Consider the following 20,939-nt stretch of genomic DNA (forward strand, 5'->3'; position numbering starts at 1 on the left):
CTATAAAAAAAAATAGAGCGACAATTTTGAAAAAAACTATTTTTTACTTTTTGCTATAATAAATATCCCCCAAAAATATATAAAAAAAATGTATTTCCTCAATTTTGGCCGATACGTATTCTCCTACATATTTTTGGTAAAAAAAATTGCAATAAGCGTTTATTGATTGGTTTGCGCAAAATTTATAGCGTTTACAAAATAGGTGATAGTTTTATTGCATTTTTATTAATCATTTTTTTTTTTACTACTAATGGCGGCGATCAGCGATTTTTTTTGTGACTGCGGCATTATGGCGGACACATCGGACAATTTTGACACATTTTTGGGACCATTGTCATTTTCACAGCAAAAAATGCATTGTTTACTGTGAAAATGACAATTGCAGTTTGAGAGTTAACCACTAGGGGGCGCTGAAGGGGTTAAGTGTGACCTCATATGTGTTTCTAACTGTAGGGGGGCGGGGCTGGACGTGTGTGACGTCATTGATCGCCTTTCCCTATATAAGGAAACACACGATCAATGAGAGCGCCACTGTGAAGAACGGGGAAGGTGTGTTTACACACACCTCTCCTTGTTCTTCAGCTCCTGTGACCGATCGCAGGACTCCGGCGGCGATCGGGTCCCGTGGCCATGGAGCTTCGGACCGGGTCGCGGGCGTGCGCCCGCGACCCACGGCTGGGCATTTAAAGGGGTACGTGGTACAGGTACGTGCTTGTGCCATTCTGCCGACGTTTATGAGCAGGAGGCGGTCCTTAAGTGGTTAACCACTTCCCTACCACGCATTGTCAAATGACGCCCGCATAAACACTCTGTCCCTCCGGGCGGGCTTCATATGACGTCCACAGCTTCCTGGCGGTATAGGGGGTGCGCGCACCCGCAATTGCTTGTCACAGAGCAGGGACGTGGATCTGCGTGGGTAAACACAATTTGCTTTTTCTTTCGTTTTCGATAGTAGGGTCTTCCAATAGGGACACCTGTTTCTGTGGCAGACGCCTAACGGGGGAATTCCTCTAGTTTTTCAATCACTCCCTGTTACATCTCTGGTACAGGAGGTAAAGGTAAATTTCCCCATCAGACAGCAACATATAAACTGACAGGGATTGTTAAGCCTTGTACACGCGATCGGATATCTGATGGAATCTAATGCCCTGTACACACGATCGGATATCTGATGGAATCTAATGCCCTGTACACACACGATCGGTTCGTCTGATGAAAACGGACCGATGGACCGTTTTCATCGGACGAACCGATCGTGTGTGGGCCCCATCAGTTTTTTTCCCATCTGTGAAAAAAAATAGAACCTGTTTTAAATTTTTCGTATGGTTAAAAAACGATCGTCTGTGGGGAAATCCATCGGTCAAAAATCCAGGCATGCTCAGAATCAAGTCGACGCATGCTCGGAAGCATTGAACTTCATTTTTCTCAGCACGTCGTAGTGTTTTACGTCACCGCGTTTGGACACGGACGGATTTTTTGACCGATGGTGTGGAGGCAAGACTGATGAAAGTCAGCTTCATTGGATACCTGACGAAAAAATCCATCGGTTCGTTTTCATCAGACGAACCGATCGTGTGTACAGGGCATAATCTGATGGATTTTTTCGTCGGATATCCGATGAAGCTGACTTTCATCAGTCTTGCCTCCACACCATCAGTCAAAAATCCGACCGTTTCCAAACACGGTGACGTAAAACACTACGACGTGCTGAGTAAAATGAAGTTCAATGCTCCGGAGCATGCTCCGACTTGATTCTGAGCATGCGTGGATTTTTGATCAATGGACTTCCCCACAGACGATTTTTTTTTCTATCGGTTTTTTATCCATAGGAAAAAATTAAAACGTGTTCTATTTTTTTTCACCGATGGAAAACAAACAAATTTTTATCGGACAAACCGATCGTGTGTACGGGGCTTAACACTCCTCTACTGCCTCCAAAATTATAATTAAAAAATATGTTGATACACTTTAATAAGGAATAAAATCACTTTAAAAAGTCACTAAAATCTCCAATAAATGTTACCGTGTTGATGTTTATCAAGGTGCAAAATACAGATATGTTTCATAATCATCATTTTTTTTTTTAATTCTCACATACTTCTCTATAAAAATAAAGGATATCAGGCGCTAGATTATTATTTTTAAGTCTAAGGGCTCGTACAGACGGACGGATTGTCCGCTCAAATCGGTCCGCCGGACCGTTTTGAGCGGACATGTCCGCCCGGAGATTTCTGTCTGATGGTTGTACACACCATCAGACAGAAATCCCTGCATACACAATACGCGGGGACGTGCGCGGCCCTGGAAGTTCAATGCTTCCACGCAACGTTCAATGCTTCCACGCATACTAAGAAACATTTGTCCGCTGCAAAACGGTCGGCTGGACAAATGTCCGCTGGAAACCTGTCCGCTCGGCCGTACACACGAGCGAACATGTCTGCTGAAACTGGTCCGCGGACCAGTTTCAGCAGACATGTTCGGTCGTGTGTACAAGGCCTTAGGCTCGTTCACACCGCCGCGACTGGTCATGCGACCTGAGAGTTCAAAGTTGCAACTTAGAAAAAGTTTCCTTTCACTACTTTGGGGCGACTTCATCACCACTTGCATTGACTTCTGCTAATGAAGCCGCAAGCAAGCCGCACAACTTTCCAGTCACGGCCGTCTAAATCTATGAAGGAATGTTTACATAGAACATTGCTTGGGGTGAATATTAGTTTTTGGCAAATTTGTGTTGCGTTATAACAAAGAATAGTCCCCCAAACTAAAACTTCATAGCAGAACTCCAGTCAAATAATAACAAGGTTAAAATAAATACCCATAGAAAGATAATATGGGGGGAAAAAAACAAAAAACGTTTTCCATGGACAGTATCCTTAACCGGTTCAATACCAACACTTTTACCCTTTTCCTGCCTAGGCCAATTTTCAGCTTTCTGGGCTGTCACACATTGAATGAAATTGCGCGGTCATGCAACACTGTACCTAAATTATTATTTTTTTACACAAATAGAGCTTTCTTTTGGCAGCATTTAATCACCACAGTGTTATTTCTTTTTTGCTTAAAAATATATATATATATACTGTATATATAAAAAAGTTTTTTTCTGTCAGTAAATTTTGTATATAAGTAATTTTTCTTCTTCAGTGATGTGTGCTGATGGGCACTGATGAGGCGGCACTGATTTGGTGGTACTCATGAGGAGGCACTAATATGTGGTACTGATGGGCACTGAAAGGCAGTACACTGATTGGAGTCACTGATGGGCACTGGCTGGCGTCACTGATGGGCACTGACTGGCGTCACTGGGCACTGGCTGGCGTCACTGATGGGCACTGGCTGGCATCACTGATGGGCACTGGCTGGCGTCACTGATGGGCACTGGCTGGCGTCACTGATGGGCACTGGCTGGCGTCACTGATGGGCACTGGCTGGTGTCACTGATGGGCACTGATTGGTCACACTCTGTCAATGTGAGCCGAGGAGAGCCGATAAACGGCACTTCCGCATTTACATGTGATCGGCTGTGATTGGACACAGCCGATCACATGGGTAAAGAGCCGCATCATCGGCTCTTTACCGAGATCAGGGTCACACTGCGTCCCAGGGACATGGTGCGTCCATGATCGCCGCACTGCACCCCAGAACGAGAGGGGATCCCGCCCACCGTCATTTTACTATACGACGGGCGGAAGGTAGATAAAATCACTTCCTCTGAGCTCCGACTCTTTCAGACCTACCTCAGCCAATAACTGGCCAGTCAAAAGAGATGCAGAACAGTGATGAGCTCATCTCTCCATCACTCTGCTTTCTCTTCCTACCAGCATGCACCTTGTGAGCTCATGAACTGATTGGCTCTTTGTGCTGCTCTGTCCTCTCACAATCAAGCCCTGCTGTACAGGAACTGTAGGTGACTAATACCAGGTCATATTTAGGTACATAGACTGCTTGTCTTTAAAATAATACATTTCATTATGTATTAATGATTATGAAGCTACATTAATTTTGTGTTTTTTTTTATACATTTCTGGAGTTTGGCTTTAAAGAATCTCAGAGGCCAAATGAAAGGCTTCCTCTTAGGCCCCATTCACACCTAGGCGTTTTTACGCCTGAAGCGCACTGCTCACAAACGCCAGAGGGGAGAATTAACATTATTCCCTATGGTGACTGTTCACACCTGAACGCCCGAACGCCTGTCGCGCGAAGCTCAAACAAGTCCCGGACCTTTTTTTGTCGCGCGAATCGCGCGACAGCAGTGTTTGAGCGTTTTTTTTCCCCCATAGAATGTAATTGGAAACGCGCGTATTGAGCGACAACGGGCGTTTGCTATGGGCGTTTCGTCGCTTTAATCAATAGAACTTGTCGCCCATGCAGAAGATTAAAAAAAATCTACCAACATAGCAACAAGTGATGAAAAGATGATAATTTTTCCTATTGGCTAAAATAAGAAACGCCAAAGTACAAAAACGCCGCACGACGCTGTATGCAAACGCGCAAACAAGCATGAATACAAGCAAAAAAAAAAACGCCCGAAAAAACGACCGAACGCCCTACGCTCAGGTGTGAATGCAGCCTTAAAATAAGCCGAGGAAGTGTAAATTCAGGATGATACTGGAAACAAGCTGATCAGATGAGCCTTTATCTGTCCCTTTCTCTATCTTCATAATCACGTGTAATGGTACATGCAGCGAGGTTCATCGTAACATGAAGATCTAACACTAGGATGTTTTTCTTTCAGGGAGTAAAGTGGACAACAAAATAATCCCACAGCTTCCACCAGAACAGCTGAGGATTAGAGAGGGGCTCTGGGGACCCCCGCGGATCCAGACATCAGAGAAGACACAATAAGAAGAGGCGTGCAACTACAGAACGGGAGACAAACAAGGGCCGCTTCTGGAGTGGGCTATGGATCCTTCCTCCGGCACTAAGAAGAAGGGGGAGAAGATCGGCCAAGTTAAGGCACCGGCAGGAACTTCAGACAGGTAACACTGAGGTGCTCATGGGGTTTGAAGTTAGCGGGAACATTTATTCTACGATGGGTGCTATTCTAAAGTTTTAAAGAAAGTGCTATATGCATTGAATGTACAACTCGGAGACAACTTGGATTATGTTAGGACAGTGATGGTGAACCTTGGCACCCCAGATGTTTTCAAACTACATTTCCCATGATGCTCATGCACTCTGCAGTGTAGGGGAGCATCATGGGAAATGTAGTTCCGAAACATCTGGGGTGCCAAGGTTCACCATCACTGGGATAGGACCATTGGTGTGCGCAGCCTATTGTATTAGGGTGTGCACCTCAAAGTTCAAACACATATGCCTTTGTGACATATTACCCGGCCTCTTTCCCACTCATCCTCCTAAAACAATTTGGGGAAGCAAGTGAGCATACAGGGGGTCCTGGGCAGCAGAAAGAAAAGGAACTGGGACAAGAGGAGTGGCTTACATTGGTACCAATCCCCTGTATTTTCCTCCTGTAGCAGCTGAATATCAGCGAGAGGAAGAGGAGGAGAAGCCTCCTTTCAGCTGCTGCAGAAGAAAATACAGATCAGTCCATTAATTTCCACTCCAGCCACCTATCCTGTCCAGGCAAGTAAGGATCACAGCTTACCTTTTACCTGCCCACAATTGATGGGTTGCCAACTCCAGGATTAGGGTGTGCCCTGGCACACCCCTTGCGCACGCCTACGGATAGGACTAGTGGCCTTCAGTGCATCGCATCTTGTCAGAATGGACCAAGTGCCTGAAGAAAAAGGCATCATGCAAGCCAGGCAGTGCTACAGCTGTTCTCATGCATTTAAAGAGAAACATTGAAGTGCATTCAAAAGCATTTCTTTCATTCTGAGAAGATTTATGAAGAGTTAGAACCCCAGTTAGGTGAGGCCTAATCTAAAATGTGGGAGTTGAAGGGAATTCCACCAATAGGGACACTTGTTCAGATGACCGTTGTCTAACAGATGAATTTAAAGGGGTTGTAAAGGTAATTTTTCCCCCCCTTAATAGCTTCCTTTACCTTAGTGCAGTCCTCCTCCTCTTACCTCATCCTTCCATTTTGCTTTTAAATGTCCTTATTTCTTCTGAGAAATCCTCACTTCCTGTTCTTCTGTCTGTAACTACACACAGTAATGCGAGGCTTTCTCCCTGGTGTGGAGAAAGCCTCTTGAGGAGGGAGGGGGCGAGCAGGAGAGTCAGGACGCTCTCTACTTTGCAGATAGAGAAAGGAGCTGTGTGTTAGTGGACGTCCTGACCAGGGCCGTCTTAATAGCATCATGGGCCCCTGGTCAAAGTAATGCTCTGGGGCCCCTACAATGATGACAGTGCAGATAAACAGACATTAAGTAGGTAGGAGGTAGACTGCCTCCCCTTGGCATCTATCACTCTCAGTGCCATCATGGGGCCCCCAATTTCAGGGCAGTGTGGGCTCAAGGATCAGATGCTTTGGGGAAAGTGCAGGGCCCCTCATGCAGCTGGGGCCCCTGGGCAGTGCCCAGGTGTGCCCTCTCATTAAGACAGCCCTGGTCCTGACACTCCTGCTCGCCCTCTCAAGAGGCTTTCTCCACACCAGGCAGAAAGCCTTGCATTACTGTGTGGAGTTAAAGACAAGAACAGGAAGTGAGGATTTCCCAGAAGAAATAATAACATTTAAAAGCAAAATGGAAGGATGAGGTAAGTGAAGGAGGACTGCACTAAGGTAAAAGAAGCTATTTAGGGGAAAAAATTGTACCTTTACAACCCCTTTAAGCTAGTGCATTGTTGGTTCACTTACCTTTTCCTTCCATTTCCCTTCTAAATGATTTTTTTTTCTTTGTCTGAATTTCTCACTTCCTGTTTCTCCTCAGCAAGCTTGCCCCCCCATCATCCGAGCCGTTCTGGCTGGGGGTTAGTCAGCGTGCACTTTCAGATCATATTTTATATGTTATATAACTATGGCTTGAATATGTTATGGTAAATACCTGAACAAACAAAAATGATGCCTGTGTCCAAATATATATTGACCTAACTGTATATTTTGATGTTTATTGATATACATTTTGATGTCTGTTGACATGCATTAGCAGCATTATGGATTGGCCCTTGTAAGTCTTGCACCTCGCCCCAGCTAGTGACTGGACAGTAAGGGCCCTCTCATGTGGCTGTCCGATCAGGTCTGCCTGTTTTCCAGGTGGACCTGATCGGGCCCCCCCATTCACCCATATGGAGTGGTGAATGTCAGCGGTAACATGTCTGCTGACATCCGTCGCTATCCAATCCAATCCAATTTTGTCCGCAAAATCCAGACGGTTGGTGGTTCTATTTTCCATCTGTCTGGCTGATTGGATCACTTGGTTGAAAATGGACAGGCGGTCCATTTTCACTCAATCTCCCCATAGAGGAGAGCGGGACTGTGTCTGTCTCCGCTCTGCTCAGTAAGCAGGGACGGACCTGTCATCCGTCTGTTCAGTGGGGATCAGCGGAGCTGCGCAAGCAGAGCCTGTCAGATGGAGGCACCCATGTGAATAGGCGCCTAAAGGTGAAGCAGCATCCTGATGATCGTTTCACTCTGTCACTATGCACTCTAGTCTATATCTGCTTCCTCAGCTTTAAGGCCCCGTACACACGACCGGATCTATCCGCTGGGATTGATCCGCGGATCAGTTCCAGCAGATAGATCCGGTCGTGTGTACGGCCTAGCGGACATTTCCCAGCGGATAAAAATCCAGCCGACGGATTCCCAGCGGATACAAATTTCTTAACATGCTAAGAAATCTATCCGCTGGAATCCAGTCCAGCGGACTGATCCGGTCGTCTGTACAGACTCACTGGATCAGTCCGTCCGCTCCCATCCCTCGCATGCGTCGTAATGATTCGACGCATGCGTGGAAGTATTTACCTTCCAGGGTCGCACACGTCGCCGCGACGGCGCGGCCACGTCACCGCGGATGTATTCCGCTGGGATTTCGATCTGATGGTGTGTACAGCCATCAGATCCAAATCCGCCAGAGGATTTATCCGCTGGAAACGGTCCGGCTGACCGTTTCCAGCGGAAATCCTCTCGTGTGTACAAGGCCTAAGGCTTATTTAACCACTTAAGGACCGCCGCACGACAATATACGTCGACAGAATGGCATGGCTAGGCACAAAGGCGTACAGGTACGTCCCCTTTAAGAACCCAGCCGTGGGTCGGAAAAACGCCGGTCCAGAGCTCCCTGACCACGCCCGCGGACCCGATCGCCGCCAGTGTCCCGCGATCGGGTCACAGATCTGACGAACGGGGAGACATGTGTGTAAACTAACCTTTCCTCGTTCTTCCTAGTGTGGCTTGTCAGTGATCGTCTGTGCCCTGTCATAGGGAACGACGATCAGTGACGTCACACGCCAAGCCACGCTCCCACACACTAGGGCACACTTAACCCCTAGAGGTTAACCCCTTCACTTCAAATACCACCAAAAGAAAGCTCTATTTGTGGAAAAAAAAGGACGCCAATTTTGGTTGGGAGCCACGTCGCGTGACCGCGCAATTGGCAGTTAAAGCGACGCAGTGCCGAATCGCAAAAAGGGGCCTGGTCCTTTAGCTGCAAAATGATCTGGGTCTTAAGTGGTTAAGTGCAATAAATACGTTGCCACCAAAATGACAACGTACAGGTCCCAGTTTTATTGTAACCAAGTATTCTCGCTCTCACATGCCGGGTTATCTTCCTGAGCACCCCAAGATGCTCTATGCAGATACTCATTTCCATCTCAGTATCTTTTCCATGGCGTGTACGTCTGCACTGAGACCCCCTCTCTTTTGGTCAGAGAGACTCAGAGCTTTGCACCTATAGATGAGTTGCGGCAGAGCTCCAACTTCGTAGCTGGGGGATGCCAATTGCAAACTGAGAGCCCCTGAGTTCCGGAGCTCCCAGGGTGCTAAGGAAAACACAAAATGTACAAACACTTCTCCGTGAATGTTTAGCTCAGCTTGAAAGCTTCTAAATATAGGTTTACTTTAACTGAAAGAATTTTTATTACTGTTCATGGATAAATGTGCAATGGCTTCAAGAGATTATCAGGACAGAAGATAGTTTTTATACACAGTAGGGGGAAATAATTTTCAGCGCACACCTTTTCTTTCCAGTAATCCCAATAAAACTAAAAAAGAGTTTTCGCCCCGTGCTGTACCTCTTTTTTTCTGCATGCACTCCAGAAAATGACTGCATGCCATTTCTCAGGCTGGGTTCACACTACTACACTACTTTCATCCTACTTTGCTCTGCTACATCGGTCCTACATTTATCCTACATTGGTCCTACATCCATCCTACTTTCATGAACAGGATACTACTTTGGTCCGACTTCAATGATATTCAATGGGCCTGAAGTAGGATCAATGTAGGACCAAAAGTAGTACAGGGAGCATTTTCAAAGTCGGACCGACTTGTGTAGGACCAGTTAAGACAGCTCTCATAGGGAAACATTGATTTTCACACGTCATGCTACATGAGGCTCCCAATGTAGGACCGTTTGTCGGACAAGTGTGAACCCAGGCTAACTGCTGCTGTAATCATCATGTCGGATGTCCAAAGTCGAATGGTTAGGACAAGGATCCTACATTGATCCGACTTCAATGACATTTAATGGGCTGAAGTAAGACCAAAGTCGGACCAAAGTAGTACAGGGAGCATTTTCAAAGTCGGACCGACTTGAGTCGGACCAGTTGAGACGGCTCTCATAGGGAAACATAGAGCACCATTTTTTTTTTTCATATACATGCTCATCATTGCACACACAGAGAGCTTGCTTACCAGACAGAGGATGTGTATGGAATAGAGGAATTCCGGTGCCTACATCACGCCAGTCTCTTATGATATCCCCAGAGGGGAACTGCTTTGTTTGACCCGCTGGTGAAAGATTGGTCAAACTGTGAGGTGAGCAGCCTAAAGCCCTGTACACACGATCGGTTTGTCCGATGAAAACAGTCTGTGTGGGCCCCAGCGGTTTGTTTTCCATCGGTGAAAAAACAATTTTTTTATTTTGCTCCCCAAGAGGGAGAGCGTCCCCAGTCAGCTCTGCGGGGGATTCCTCCCCCTCCCTCTGCTCACCGACACTGCATAATGCGAGCGCTCACACAACCAGATATTCTAGCCTGGACCTTGTTTAAGTGTGTGCACTGCAGACTGCAGTACACTGTAATCACTGAACTACATTATCTCCATCCCTTCTCTCCCCCCCCATCTGTCTCCCTCCCCCTCTCCTGTTCTTTCAAAACATTCACAATTTACTTTCACTTTCAGTTAGGCAGATAATATACGGTGCAAATTTCTTTCCTGCATCCACAGATTGCAGGAAAGAAACTTGCATGATTCCCCCATCAACAGACAGTGGTGACAGGGGAATATCCCTCCTGCCCAGCAATTATATTCTCCCGACAAACAGTGATTATCACCAGTGACTATACAGCAACCACTAGTGATAATTATTAGAGAATCTGCTCATTAATGGTTTAAATCTCAGCCAGTTTCTGCTGAACCAGCTGAGATTTAAACTGTCTATGGCTGGTCTTACCTCTTAGGCAGCCCATACATTGATTAGCACTGTGGAGTGTCGGCTTCCTGGCGTGATCGGGCATGTGGGATTTCAAACACACCCGAGCCCTTCTCTATTGGTTGTAGACAGTTGAGCTCCCTGCAGGTTGCTTAGCAGCAGTGGACCCTTCTCTGACATGCTGATCGGGATGCAATCCAGGTGATGCTCTTAGTCAAATCCTAGTCATATATATCAGTGATTTTATTGATCAAAGCCCACACTTTACAGGCATAGAGCCCACATGGCTGCTGATCATACGGTTGATTATATTTATGTGGTTGTACTCCTGATGCTAATAAATACTGTGTTTATTAGATCTGACTGGGAGCATTACCTGGATCACATCCCGATCAGCATGTCAACAGAGAAGGTTATACAGCATTACTGCTGCTAGGTGACCAGCTGGGGGCTCGGCTCTCTATAACCAATAGTGCCAGCCTTCCCCTGCATGCACCCATAATGTCACCAGCACTAGGTCCTAATAGACTGCCGCCGCTGCCAAGGAGACAGACGCCAGACCAGCGCTGTAAATAGCAGGGACATGACAGCTGGGGATCCCCACTGTGGCAGAACACCAGGGCCCGGTGGCAAGACAACCTTTGCAACAATGATAGTTCTCCCACTGCTTTGGACCCTTATATTTTCTTGGTGTGCTGGTGACATATATCTCTTGTATTCTGCCACCCTGGGGGGCCCCAGTATAGTAGGAAGGGAGCTCACTGCAGAACATGTGAAAGGGCCCATAGGGGGATCCGTAGTAAAGGGCCCCAGGATATAGATATATATATATATATATATATATATAATTGCATTTTATAGTTGGCCCCCCTACTTTTGTCCCTGTCCCCCCATGTGCCCCCCCTAAATATGAAAGCTGGAGACGCCACTGCCTGCAGTCCGCTCTAAAAGCCCCTGTCCTGGTTGGGTCTGTCACAGAGACGATTCACAAAAATGTACTTCTTTATTTTACAAAATGCTATTTACTCTACTGGACTCCAAAATTGCCTTCTCCCACAAACCCTATTGGGATCCAGATGCAAATGGTCTAGATCAGGGGTGTCAAACTCACTTTCATCATGGGCCGCATCAGCATTATGATTTCCCTCAAAAGGGCCGGTTGTATCTGTAAGATTAGATGTCCAGCGCATCCCCTCCCCCTTACATTAGATGCCAAGAGCCACCCCACCATCAGAAGATGAGTCCCCCACTCTCCCTTACATCACAGTGCACCCCCTTACCTTATGCTGCTGCTAAGAAGATGGATGCATTGCTTGAAAGCAGAAAGTACAGGGTCTGGGGGAGCGCTGGAGCTCTCCTGCAGCTGCAGGAGAGGTGCAAGGGCCACATGAAATGGCCTGGAGGGCCGGATTCGGCCCACGGGCCTTGTGTTTGACACCTGTGGTCTAGATGATGAGGAACACAGAAAAGTGCTAGATAACTGTAATTTGCTATCCCCTAAGTTATCCGACCGCCTCACACAACTTTTTATTCTGCGTAGGGTCTATATGCCTTCGCTACGAATGGCGAAATTCTGCCCTTTGCATAGTCCACTATGTCCAAAGTGTTTAATTTCATCCGGTACATTTAGCTACCTTTCAGGGGTTTTGGTTTCAGGTTGTGCAATTCTTACATGACAAAATGGGATCACTACTATCTCTCAACCTTAACCACTTCAGCCCCGGAGGATTTGGCTGCCAAATGACTGGGCCACTTTTTGCGATTCGGCACTGCGTCGCTTTAACTGACTATTGCGCGGTCGTGCGACGTGGCCCCCAAACAAAATTGACGTCCTTTTTTCCCCACAAGTAGAGCTTACTCTTGGTGGTATTTGATCACCTCTGCGGTTTTGTATTTGCGCTATTAACAAGAGCGACAATTTTGAAAAAAAATACTATTTTTTACTTTTTGCTATAATAAATATCCCCCAAAAATATATAAAAAAAATTCCCTCATTTTTGGCCGATACGTTTTCTTCTACCTATTTTTGGTAAAAAAAAATCGCATTAAGCGTATATATTGATTGGTTTGCGCAAAAGTTATAGCGTCTACAAAAAAGGGGGGCGGATTTATGGCATTTTTATTATATATATTTTTTTACTAGTAATGGCAGTGATTTTTATCGTGACTGCGATATTGCGGCGGACAGATCGGACACTTTTGACGTTATTTTGCGACCATTGCCATCTATACAGCAATCAGTGTTATAAAAATGCACTGATTACTGTGTAAATGACACTGGCAGGGAAGGGGTTAACCACTAGGAGGCGAGGAAGGGGTTAAGTGTGTCCTAGGGAGTGATTCTAACTGATCGGGGGGCTGGGCTACCTGTGACATGACACAACACTGATTGCTGCTCCCGATGACAGGGAGCAAACGATTAGTGTCCTGTCACTAGGCATTCCCTTGTTCTGCCGCTCTGTGACGGGTACCGCAGGCACAGTCACGGAACTCGCGGCGGGCGGTTGTGGTGTGCGCATGCCTGCTAGATGGCAGATTCAAAGCAATGTACCTGTACGTTGCTTTGCCTGCCCGTGCCATTCTGCCCACGTAAATCTATGTTAGGCAGACAGCAAGTGGTTAAACAATGCAGTGGCGGTGCGTCTATAGAGGGCGCTGGAGCGCCGCCCCCTCTGGTTCTCGCACCGCCACTGATACAATAACGTAGATTCATGCATTGCATGAATCTGTTATTGTTGCCGGCCGCTGGTCTATTCAGATGGCCGGACCTTGAGCGCCGGCCACCTGAATAACGGCAGCTAGTTGGCCTATCAGAAGTGCCTATCAGAGCCAGCGGCACAGGGCACAGCGGCGACAATGGGCACAGTCGCGACAATTGACACAGTGGTGACAATTAAAGGGCACAGTGGTGACAATTAAAGGGCACAGTGGGGACAAATGGCACAGTGGCATCAATGGGCACAGTGGTGACAATTAAAGGGCACAGTGGTGACAATTAAAGGGCACAGTGGTGACAATTAAAGGGCACAGTGGTGACAATTGGCACAGTGGCGACAATTGATGGGCACAGTGGCTGCGTTTGATGGCATTGCCCTACAGAGTCCCCTTTGCTTAAAATGGCAGAAACAGTTGTGATTGGAGAAAGAACTCCATAATGGAAGTAAAGTTGGTCATGTAACTTTGATAGGTCACATAACCTGACTTTCCTCCTGGTTTACTTTATCTTTAATTAATTTCTATTGTGCTCCATTGGCTTCATAAAGAAATGTTTTTGTCTTTTAAAGCAGCATTAAACGCCATTGTACAGCCATACCTCTGCTTTGTAACTGCACCCCTAGAGTTAGTTAAAATTGGGTATTGATACGTCTTCATCTTTTTTTTTAGGTCAGGGAAAAAAGTCAGTATAAACAATGAAGAAAAAGTCAAATCACGTTCCTCTGAAGTACACCGTCCCAAGATAAATCTGAAACTGGGGACCTGCAAAGAGGAAGTGGAGACAGAAATGGGCAAAGCACCACTAGACTCTGGAACTTTGAATATATCAGCACCAAGCCCTGGAGTCAAGTTTGGTGTCCCACCAAGCCCTGGGGTGTTTGACCTACAGAGCCCTGTTGTTATGATTGGTGAAGATGTCTTCCAGATTATAGGTGGGTACGGGAACGGTAAAAGTAAGTTTAGTGAAATATATGTAAAGGAGCTGTTTTGGCTGAGCAAGATCAATCCATTAATACTCCATCTGGGGCTTCTGGCAGTCTCATGTTTCAGTGGGTGACATGTTTCATCGGTTACCAGTACAAGCATGTGGCAAAAGGTAGGCACTACCTTTTCTCAGAAAATAAAGTCTTAGGGCCAGATCCACAAAGAACGCCGGCGTATCTATTGATACGTCGCGTAAGTTCTACGATGCCCCGTCGTATCTTTGTTTTGTATCCACAAAACAAGATACGACTGAATGTGGGCTCGATCCGACTGACGTACGTCTTAGTACGCCGTCGGATCTTAGGTGCATATTTACGCTGGCCGCTAGGTGGCGCTTCCGTTGATTTCCGCGTAGAGTATGCAAATTAGCTAGATAAGCCGATTCTCAAACGTACGTCCAGCCGGCGCATTTTTTTACGTCGTTTACGTAAGGCTTTTTCCGGCGTAACGTTACCCCTGCCTCATGAGGCGTACGCAATGTTAAGTATGGACGTCGGGACAGCGTCGAATTTTCCGTCGTTTGCGTAAAACGTTCGCGAATAGGGCTTTGCGTAAATTACGTTCACGTCGAAAGCATTGACTCTTTGCGACTTGATTTCAAGCATGCGCACTGGGATACCCCCACGGACGGCGCATGCGCCGTTAAAAAAAAAAATGCCATTTGAATTGCTCGCCCTTACGCCGACACATTTACACTACGCCGCCGTAACTTACGGTGCAAATTCTTTCAGGATTAGGAAACTACGCTCTAAGTTACGGCGGCGTAGTGTATCTTAGATACGCTACGCCTGCCTAAAGATAGGCAGATCTTTGTGGATCTGGCCCTTAATTCTCAAGGTAAGGCAACTACTGAGGAAAATGATAAGCAAATGAGAAATTAGAAGCAAATGAAAAGGTTTTACAGACAGGCATATAACTCACTTTACCATAGCCTAACATAAGTTATTTTTTTATGGCATCATGTCCATACAAGGGTTCAGCAACAAGGAACCATGTTACCACATATGCACAGTGTGCTTCAACGCAATTTCCCTTAAAGGCATCAAACAGATAGTACATGTAAAGTAACCCCGGGGGCTACGCGGGTGGTCGTCTCTGTACCCTGTATTTTTCAAGTTTAGGTCAAGTAGAGAGAAGATAATGAATAAGACAGAAGAAAGGGGGGGAAGGAGAAGGAAAATGGAGGAGTACAGAAAGGGAAAGGATCCACGTCCATCTCTCCTGGTACGGCAAACCACTAAGGCAACCTCCAATTGACACAGGATGTCAATTCAGCCGAACAGGGATGGGTACTCAGCAGGGAAAGTAATGTCGTGCCAGTGGAACCACTTTTTGAGGATTTTTTTTCTAAGGCCACTCTCGATGGCCACCAGATCCTTCATTTCATTAACCCTAACATAGGTTATGTCAAGGTCAGTGATCAGCCTCGGAGACCAGTAGCTACAACAGTAGATAGGCTCCTATCGACCAACAGGATAAGTAAACAAGCTGGTCACTCTGGCGGATAACACGGGCTGCTCACCCAAGGTGCAGGGTCTAAGCACTAACTGGTATTCACCAGAGCTCCTGATGGTTTTGCTGCGTGTTAGTATCAGGTCATGATCCTCTGGATTGCCCCACCAGGAGGGGAGTAAGCCGGGGTTCAGTAGCAGATATAGTAGGTAGGGTGGCGTAGTCAGTAAGGATGAGCTCCGGCGTGTTCGCATTGAACATGTGTGGAGCCCGCCAGGAAGTCAGAACCCGCGCTGCGCTAATCACAGCCAGGCAGAGATTTCCCGATGCTCGGGTGAAGAGATCGGGAAATGTCTGCCTGGCTGTGATTAGCGCAGCGCGGGTGCCGACTTCCTGGCGGGCTCCACACGTGTTCAATGCGAACACGCCGGAGCTCATCCTTAGTAGTCAGTACACAAGCCAAAGGTCGGGAATGAGTGGTTGCAGGTTGGGATCAAGGGGAAGCGTAGTTGAAGAACAAGCTAGTGGCTAACAAGTGGTAGTGGAGAAAAGGACAGCTGCAAGTACACAAAGGAGCAAGATATCCGCTGGAGAGAGCACAATAATCTGGCAAACAGGAAGTGCAATAACATGGCTTAATTGAGAGGAGCAAAAATGTCAAGGTTCAGCAGAAACACAAGACGGCAAGAAAGGTAGTTGCCCAGTATCTCAGGTGGCTCAGCAAGACGAGACACTGCTGGATGCAACAGAGGTTGCGATTGTTAACAAAGTTAGCTCCCTCTTTATTTCACCAAAGCTCCACCCAAACTTACCTCTCCCTGACTCTATTCCATCATTAGCTTACTCATTTCCTGAGATAGCCCTGACCCATAAACATTCAGAACTTGATCCTGTTTTGTAGTATTCTTAATCCTGTCAGTGTTTTCTATCTGCATTAAGATCACATTCTTCTTATTTTTCAACAGATGACTGTCCCCCTCCCCCAGCCCCTTTTGCTCATCGCTTTGTGACTCTTCGGACCGAAAGCGTGTCAGATATGTATGACCTAAACATGGATGACATTCTTGGCGGGTAAGAGAGAGTATGTGGTTATACTAGTGTGTTATTAAGGCAGAGTTGGAAATTTTGAACAAGTATATAAAATGTTTAAAGAAAAGAACCTTTCGAATTTTGGACAGCATTATCATTGGGACAAAAAGTGGGATGAGTAAAGATGGTTATAACCAAAACTTTTGACAAAAGGGTCTAAACCTTCTTCACGTTTTACAAAACTAAACTAGTTCCAGAGCTAAGATGATATGGTGGTAAAAGTCAGGTGCTGTCGTCTCTTACTACTCTCGCATCACGTTCTAGCTCAGGTTGAAGGTCTGAATTTTAGATGTCCAAACTTTGATGTCAATTGCAAGTTAGTGGGCAGCCCATTTTCAAGTTTAGGTGAGATGGTGCCTTCTCCAATGCAGCTCAGGAACTTCAGGATCATGTTCACAAGCAGCAAAAAGGGGGCTGCAAGGAAATTCCATTAGAGGCACATACATTCTCCTAAGCTTCCAATGGAGCATATGGGACCTTGCTGTCCATGGTAGAATTTGTTATTTAAGAAAAAATTCAGATTAGAGCCACAGTTAGTCTATATGACTCAAACCTTTTACGTGGAGAGAGAGACCGATTCTGGAGCTTTTCCAGACACATCCAGGTGAGGATGATCTTAAGCCCTGTACACACGGCCAGGAATCCCATCAGGAAAACCAAATTTTTTTTCCTGATGGGATTCCTGGCAAGCTTGCCTTGGAAAGCCGTACATACAGACGGCCACTCAAAAGAGCCGCCGTTCTTTTGAATGGCAAGAACGCGGTGACGTCATCGACTATGACGAGCCGGCGCTCATCACATTCGATGCCGTCGCCGCCTTCTTGCTACACCCCACACTAACCTTGTATGCTACTGCGCATGCGTCGAAGTCTTATCGAGCATGCGCGGGTTTACCTCGGACAGGTAAGCATACAGACGACCGGTTTTCTCAGCAGGAAACACTCTGCCGGGAATCCCGACGGGAAAATAGAGAGCAGGTTCTCTATTTTTTCCTGCTGGGAAAACTGCTAGGGAGCATACACACAGCCAGGATTCCCGGCCAAATACTCCCCTGGCAGTTTTCCTGCCGGGAAAACCGGTCGGGTGTACGAGGCTTTAGAGGAATAAATTCCCCAGCTGGTCTGGAAACACCTTGGAATTCCCCAAGAACAGCTGCAGTTTCTAGCCAGGCAAAAGTATGTCTGGATTGACTTGCTTCCCCTGCAGTCCCTCAGGCTACACTCATACCTCTGTGTTTTTGTGCAATGGAAGAATGTTGTATAAACCAAAAAATGCTACTTGTTTCATATTTATTTTCAACAAAATGCATCTTTTTGGTAATGTGAAAAACACACAAGTGTGAATGTAGACCAATAGGACCAGATAATAAATGATGAGAATTATCAGGGCCAATTTTCTACTGATAACAACAGAACATGGCAGCCAATAAGACGTTGCAGGATCTATTGATTCAATTGGTACTTATGTGGCAAAAACCGTCAGGGTTTTGGAAGCACCTAAATTGAGCAGAATTATAGAGGTTGTTACTGGTACAGGATGTGTCACATATGTCATGGTGTCTATTCTGCATTTAGGGGCCGTTTTGGAGAGGTCCACGTCTGCACAGAGAAGGCAACCGGTATGCAACTTGTAGCTAAAATTCTGAAAGGCCAGAATGAACAAGACAGGGTAATTGTGGGAGGCCCAAAATGTTCATGTCTGAAAAATGTCCTCCTCCTGTATGTAGCCATGTTCCCTACAAGGGCTGCCATCTTTTTGTCTTCCTTTCTTTTTCCATCTCTCTTCCTATTGTTCTCTCCTTTCCTGTCCCCTATCCCATCATCAATCCCTCATCACTCCTTTCTTCTGTTCTCTTCATTCCTCTTTTCACTCCTATCCTTACGTTTCTTTCCATGTCCTCTTCTCCCCTTCTTCACTCCCCTTCTTACTTTTCTCCTTAGTCCCCTTATCTTCTCTATTTTTTTTTCTCCTTTCTCCTCCTCTCACTCGTCTTCTCTCCTCTTCCCTATCATCTTCATCTGCTCTTAACATCTTCTCTTCTCTTCCCTATCATCTTCTCTTAACATCTTCTCTTCTCTTCCCTATCATCTCCTCTTAACATCTTCTCTTCCCTATCATCTCCTCTTAACATCTTCTCTTCTCTTCCCTATCATCTGCTCTTAACATCTTCTCTTCTCTTCCCTATCATTTCCTCAAAACATCTTCTCTTCTCTTCCCTATCATTTCCTCAAAACATCTTCTCTTCTCTTTCCTATCATCTCCTCATAATATCTTCTCTTCTCTTTCCTATCATCTCCTCATAACATCTTCTCTTCTCTTCCCTATCATCTCCTCTTAACATCTTCTCTTCTCTTCCCTATCATCTCCTCTTAACATCTTCTCGCCTCTTCTCTCCTCTTCCCTGTCATCTATCCTCTACCCTATCATCTCCTCTTAACATGTCTTACTCTTCTTTCCTCAAATTCCTTTCTCTCCTTCTTTCCTCACATTCTTCTTGCCTCTTCCTTATCTCCTCATCTTAACATGTCTCTTTTCTCTTCTTGATTTTTCCCTATCACCTCCTCTTAACATCTTCTCTTCTCTTCCCTATCATCTCCTCATAACATATTCTCTTCTCTTTCCTATCATCTCCTCTTAACATCTTCTCTTCTCTTCCCTATCATCTCCTCTTAACATCTTATCTTCTCTTCCCTATCATCTCCTCTTAACATCTTCTCTTCTCTTCCCTATCATCTCCTCATAACATCTTCTCTTCTCTTCCCTATCATCTCCTCATAACATTTTTTTTTCTTTTTCTCATACCTCTTCACTTTCCACTTCCTCCCTCTTCTTATGTCTCTTACTCTCTATTAATTCCCCCCCCCTCTCTTTATTAACACCTCATTCCACCCTCCTTCCCTTCTCTCTCTGCAGGAAATGGCTCTGAATGAGATAAATGTAATGAACCAGTTGGATCACCTCAATCTCATCCAGATGTTTGATGCTATCCAAACCCCTAATGAGATCATCTTATTGCTAGAATAGTGAGTTCTGCTTCTTTTTTTCTTCTTCTTCTATGCTTGTCTATCTCACTTAAATGTAGCCTCCTCGGACGGCTAGAGGTCAGTGACATGCTGTTCTTGCTGCAATCATTTCTTTCTTTATATAGGTATGTACATAAGTACGTAAGTAAAAGCCCCGAGTGCAGGCTCTGGCCCTCTCCTATTTCAGAACAATCCTTTTGGCTTGTTCTGTCTTTAGTCTGTTTTTCAACAAAAGTAGGTTTAGAAGTTTACTTTTCAGTAAACCCAACAGGCTTTATAGACGTTGAAACAGCTGAACATGCAGATACAATTGTGAAATGCTGTATTGTAACATAAGCACATAACTGATGGCTAAAGACAAGCTGCTGTCAAGATTGGGCCCTTTGACCGCATGGGCACAGGAGTAGTTGCCTCCTCTGTACCCCTGTGGGTATGTTGCAGTCTACTGTGCATTTTAGCGCAGTCTAACGTGCTGAGAGGCTGAGCCAGCTGCCGCTCAGGCATCTGGCTGGATCCTGGCAATAAAGTCGGGATCTCTCCAGAGCCTGGACCAGTAATGTCAGCCAACAGCAGACTTTAGCCCACTGAATACAGGTCACAGGAGTTCAGAACTAAGTGCACTCCTGTGACCCACAGGATAAGTAGGACCAAAAAGCTTTGGCCCTACTTCTCCTTTAAAGCGGTTGTAAAGACTCAAGGATTTTTATAGAAGTGAGCCTGCTTAGGTACCTCCATAGCAAGCTGCTTGCTCTGGGGGCATTTGGCAGGAGGGAGGGGCCAGGAACGCCAGCGAGGGACCCAAGATGAGGAGGATCAGAGCTGCTCTGTGCAAAACCAACTGCACAAAGCAGGTAAGTATAAAAAAACATTTTTTTTTTTTTTTTTTATTGCCTTCAACATAAGGGAAAATGTCCAAATTGGGCCCAAAGGGCCAGATTCACAGAAAAAGTACGCCGGAGTATCTGCTGATACTCCGGTGTACTTTCAAATTTGCCGCTTCGTATCTTTATTTTGAATTCTCAAACAAAGATACAACGGCATTTGGCTAAGATCCGACAGGCGTACGGCTTCGTACGCCTTCGGATCTTAGGATGCAATACTTTGGCGCCCGCTGGGTGGAGTTTGCGTCGTTTTCCCCGTCGGGTATGCTAATTAGCTGTTTACGGCGATCCACGAAGGT

The 20,939-nt window shown here is 45.9% G+C and overlaps 1 protein-coding gene across 1 annotated transcript in view; it reads left to right on the plus strand.

The window, feature by feature from the left end:
* The window catches only part of MYLK2 (myosin light chain kinase 2), a 64,672-nt gene that overhangs the window by 20,052 nt on the left and 23,681 nt on the right, over positions 1-20,939 (plus strand). The window contains exons 2-6 of the mRNA XM_040330662.1: positions 4,736-4,979; positions 13,881-14,143; positions 16,613-16,718; positions 18,311-18,404; positions 19,650-19,759. Of these exons, the coding sequence (XP_040186596.1) occupies positions 4,903-4,979; positions 13,881-14,143; positions 16,613-16,718; positions 18,311-18,404; positions 19,650-19,759 (650 nt within the window). The 5' untranslated portion in view covers positions 4,736-4,902. The remainder of the gene's footprint in view (positions 1-4,735; positions 4,980-13,880; positions 14,144-16,612; positions 16,719-18,310; positions 18,405-19,649; positions 19,760-20,939) is intronic.

The sequence above is a fragment of the Rana temporaria genome, chromosome 12 (assembly GCF_905171775.1).
Source record: "Rana temporaria chromosome 12, aRanTem1.1, whole genome shotgun sequence".
Classification (NCBI taxonomy): Eukaryota; Metazoa; Chordata; class Amphibia; order Anura; family Ranidae; genus Rana; species Rana temporaria.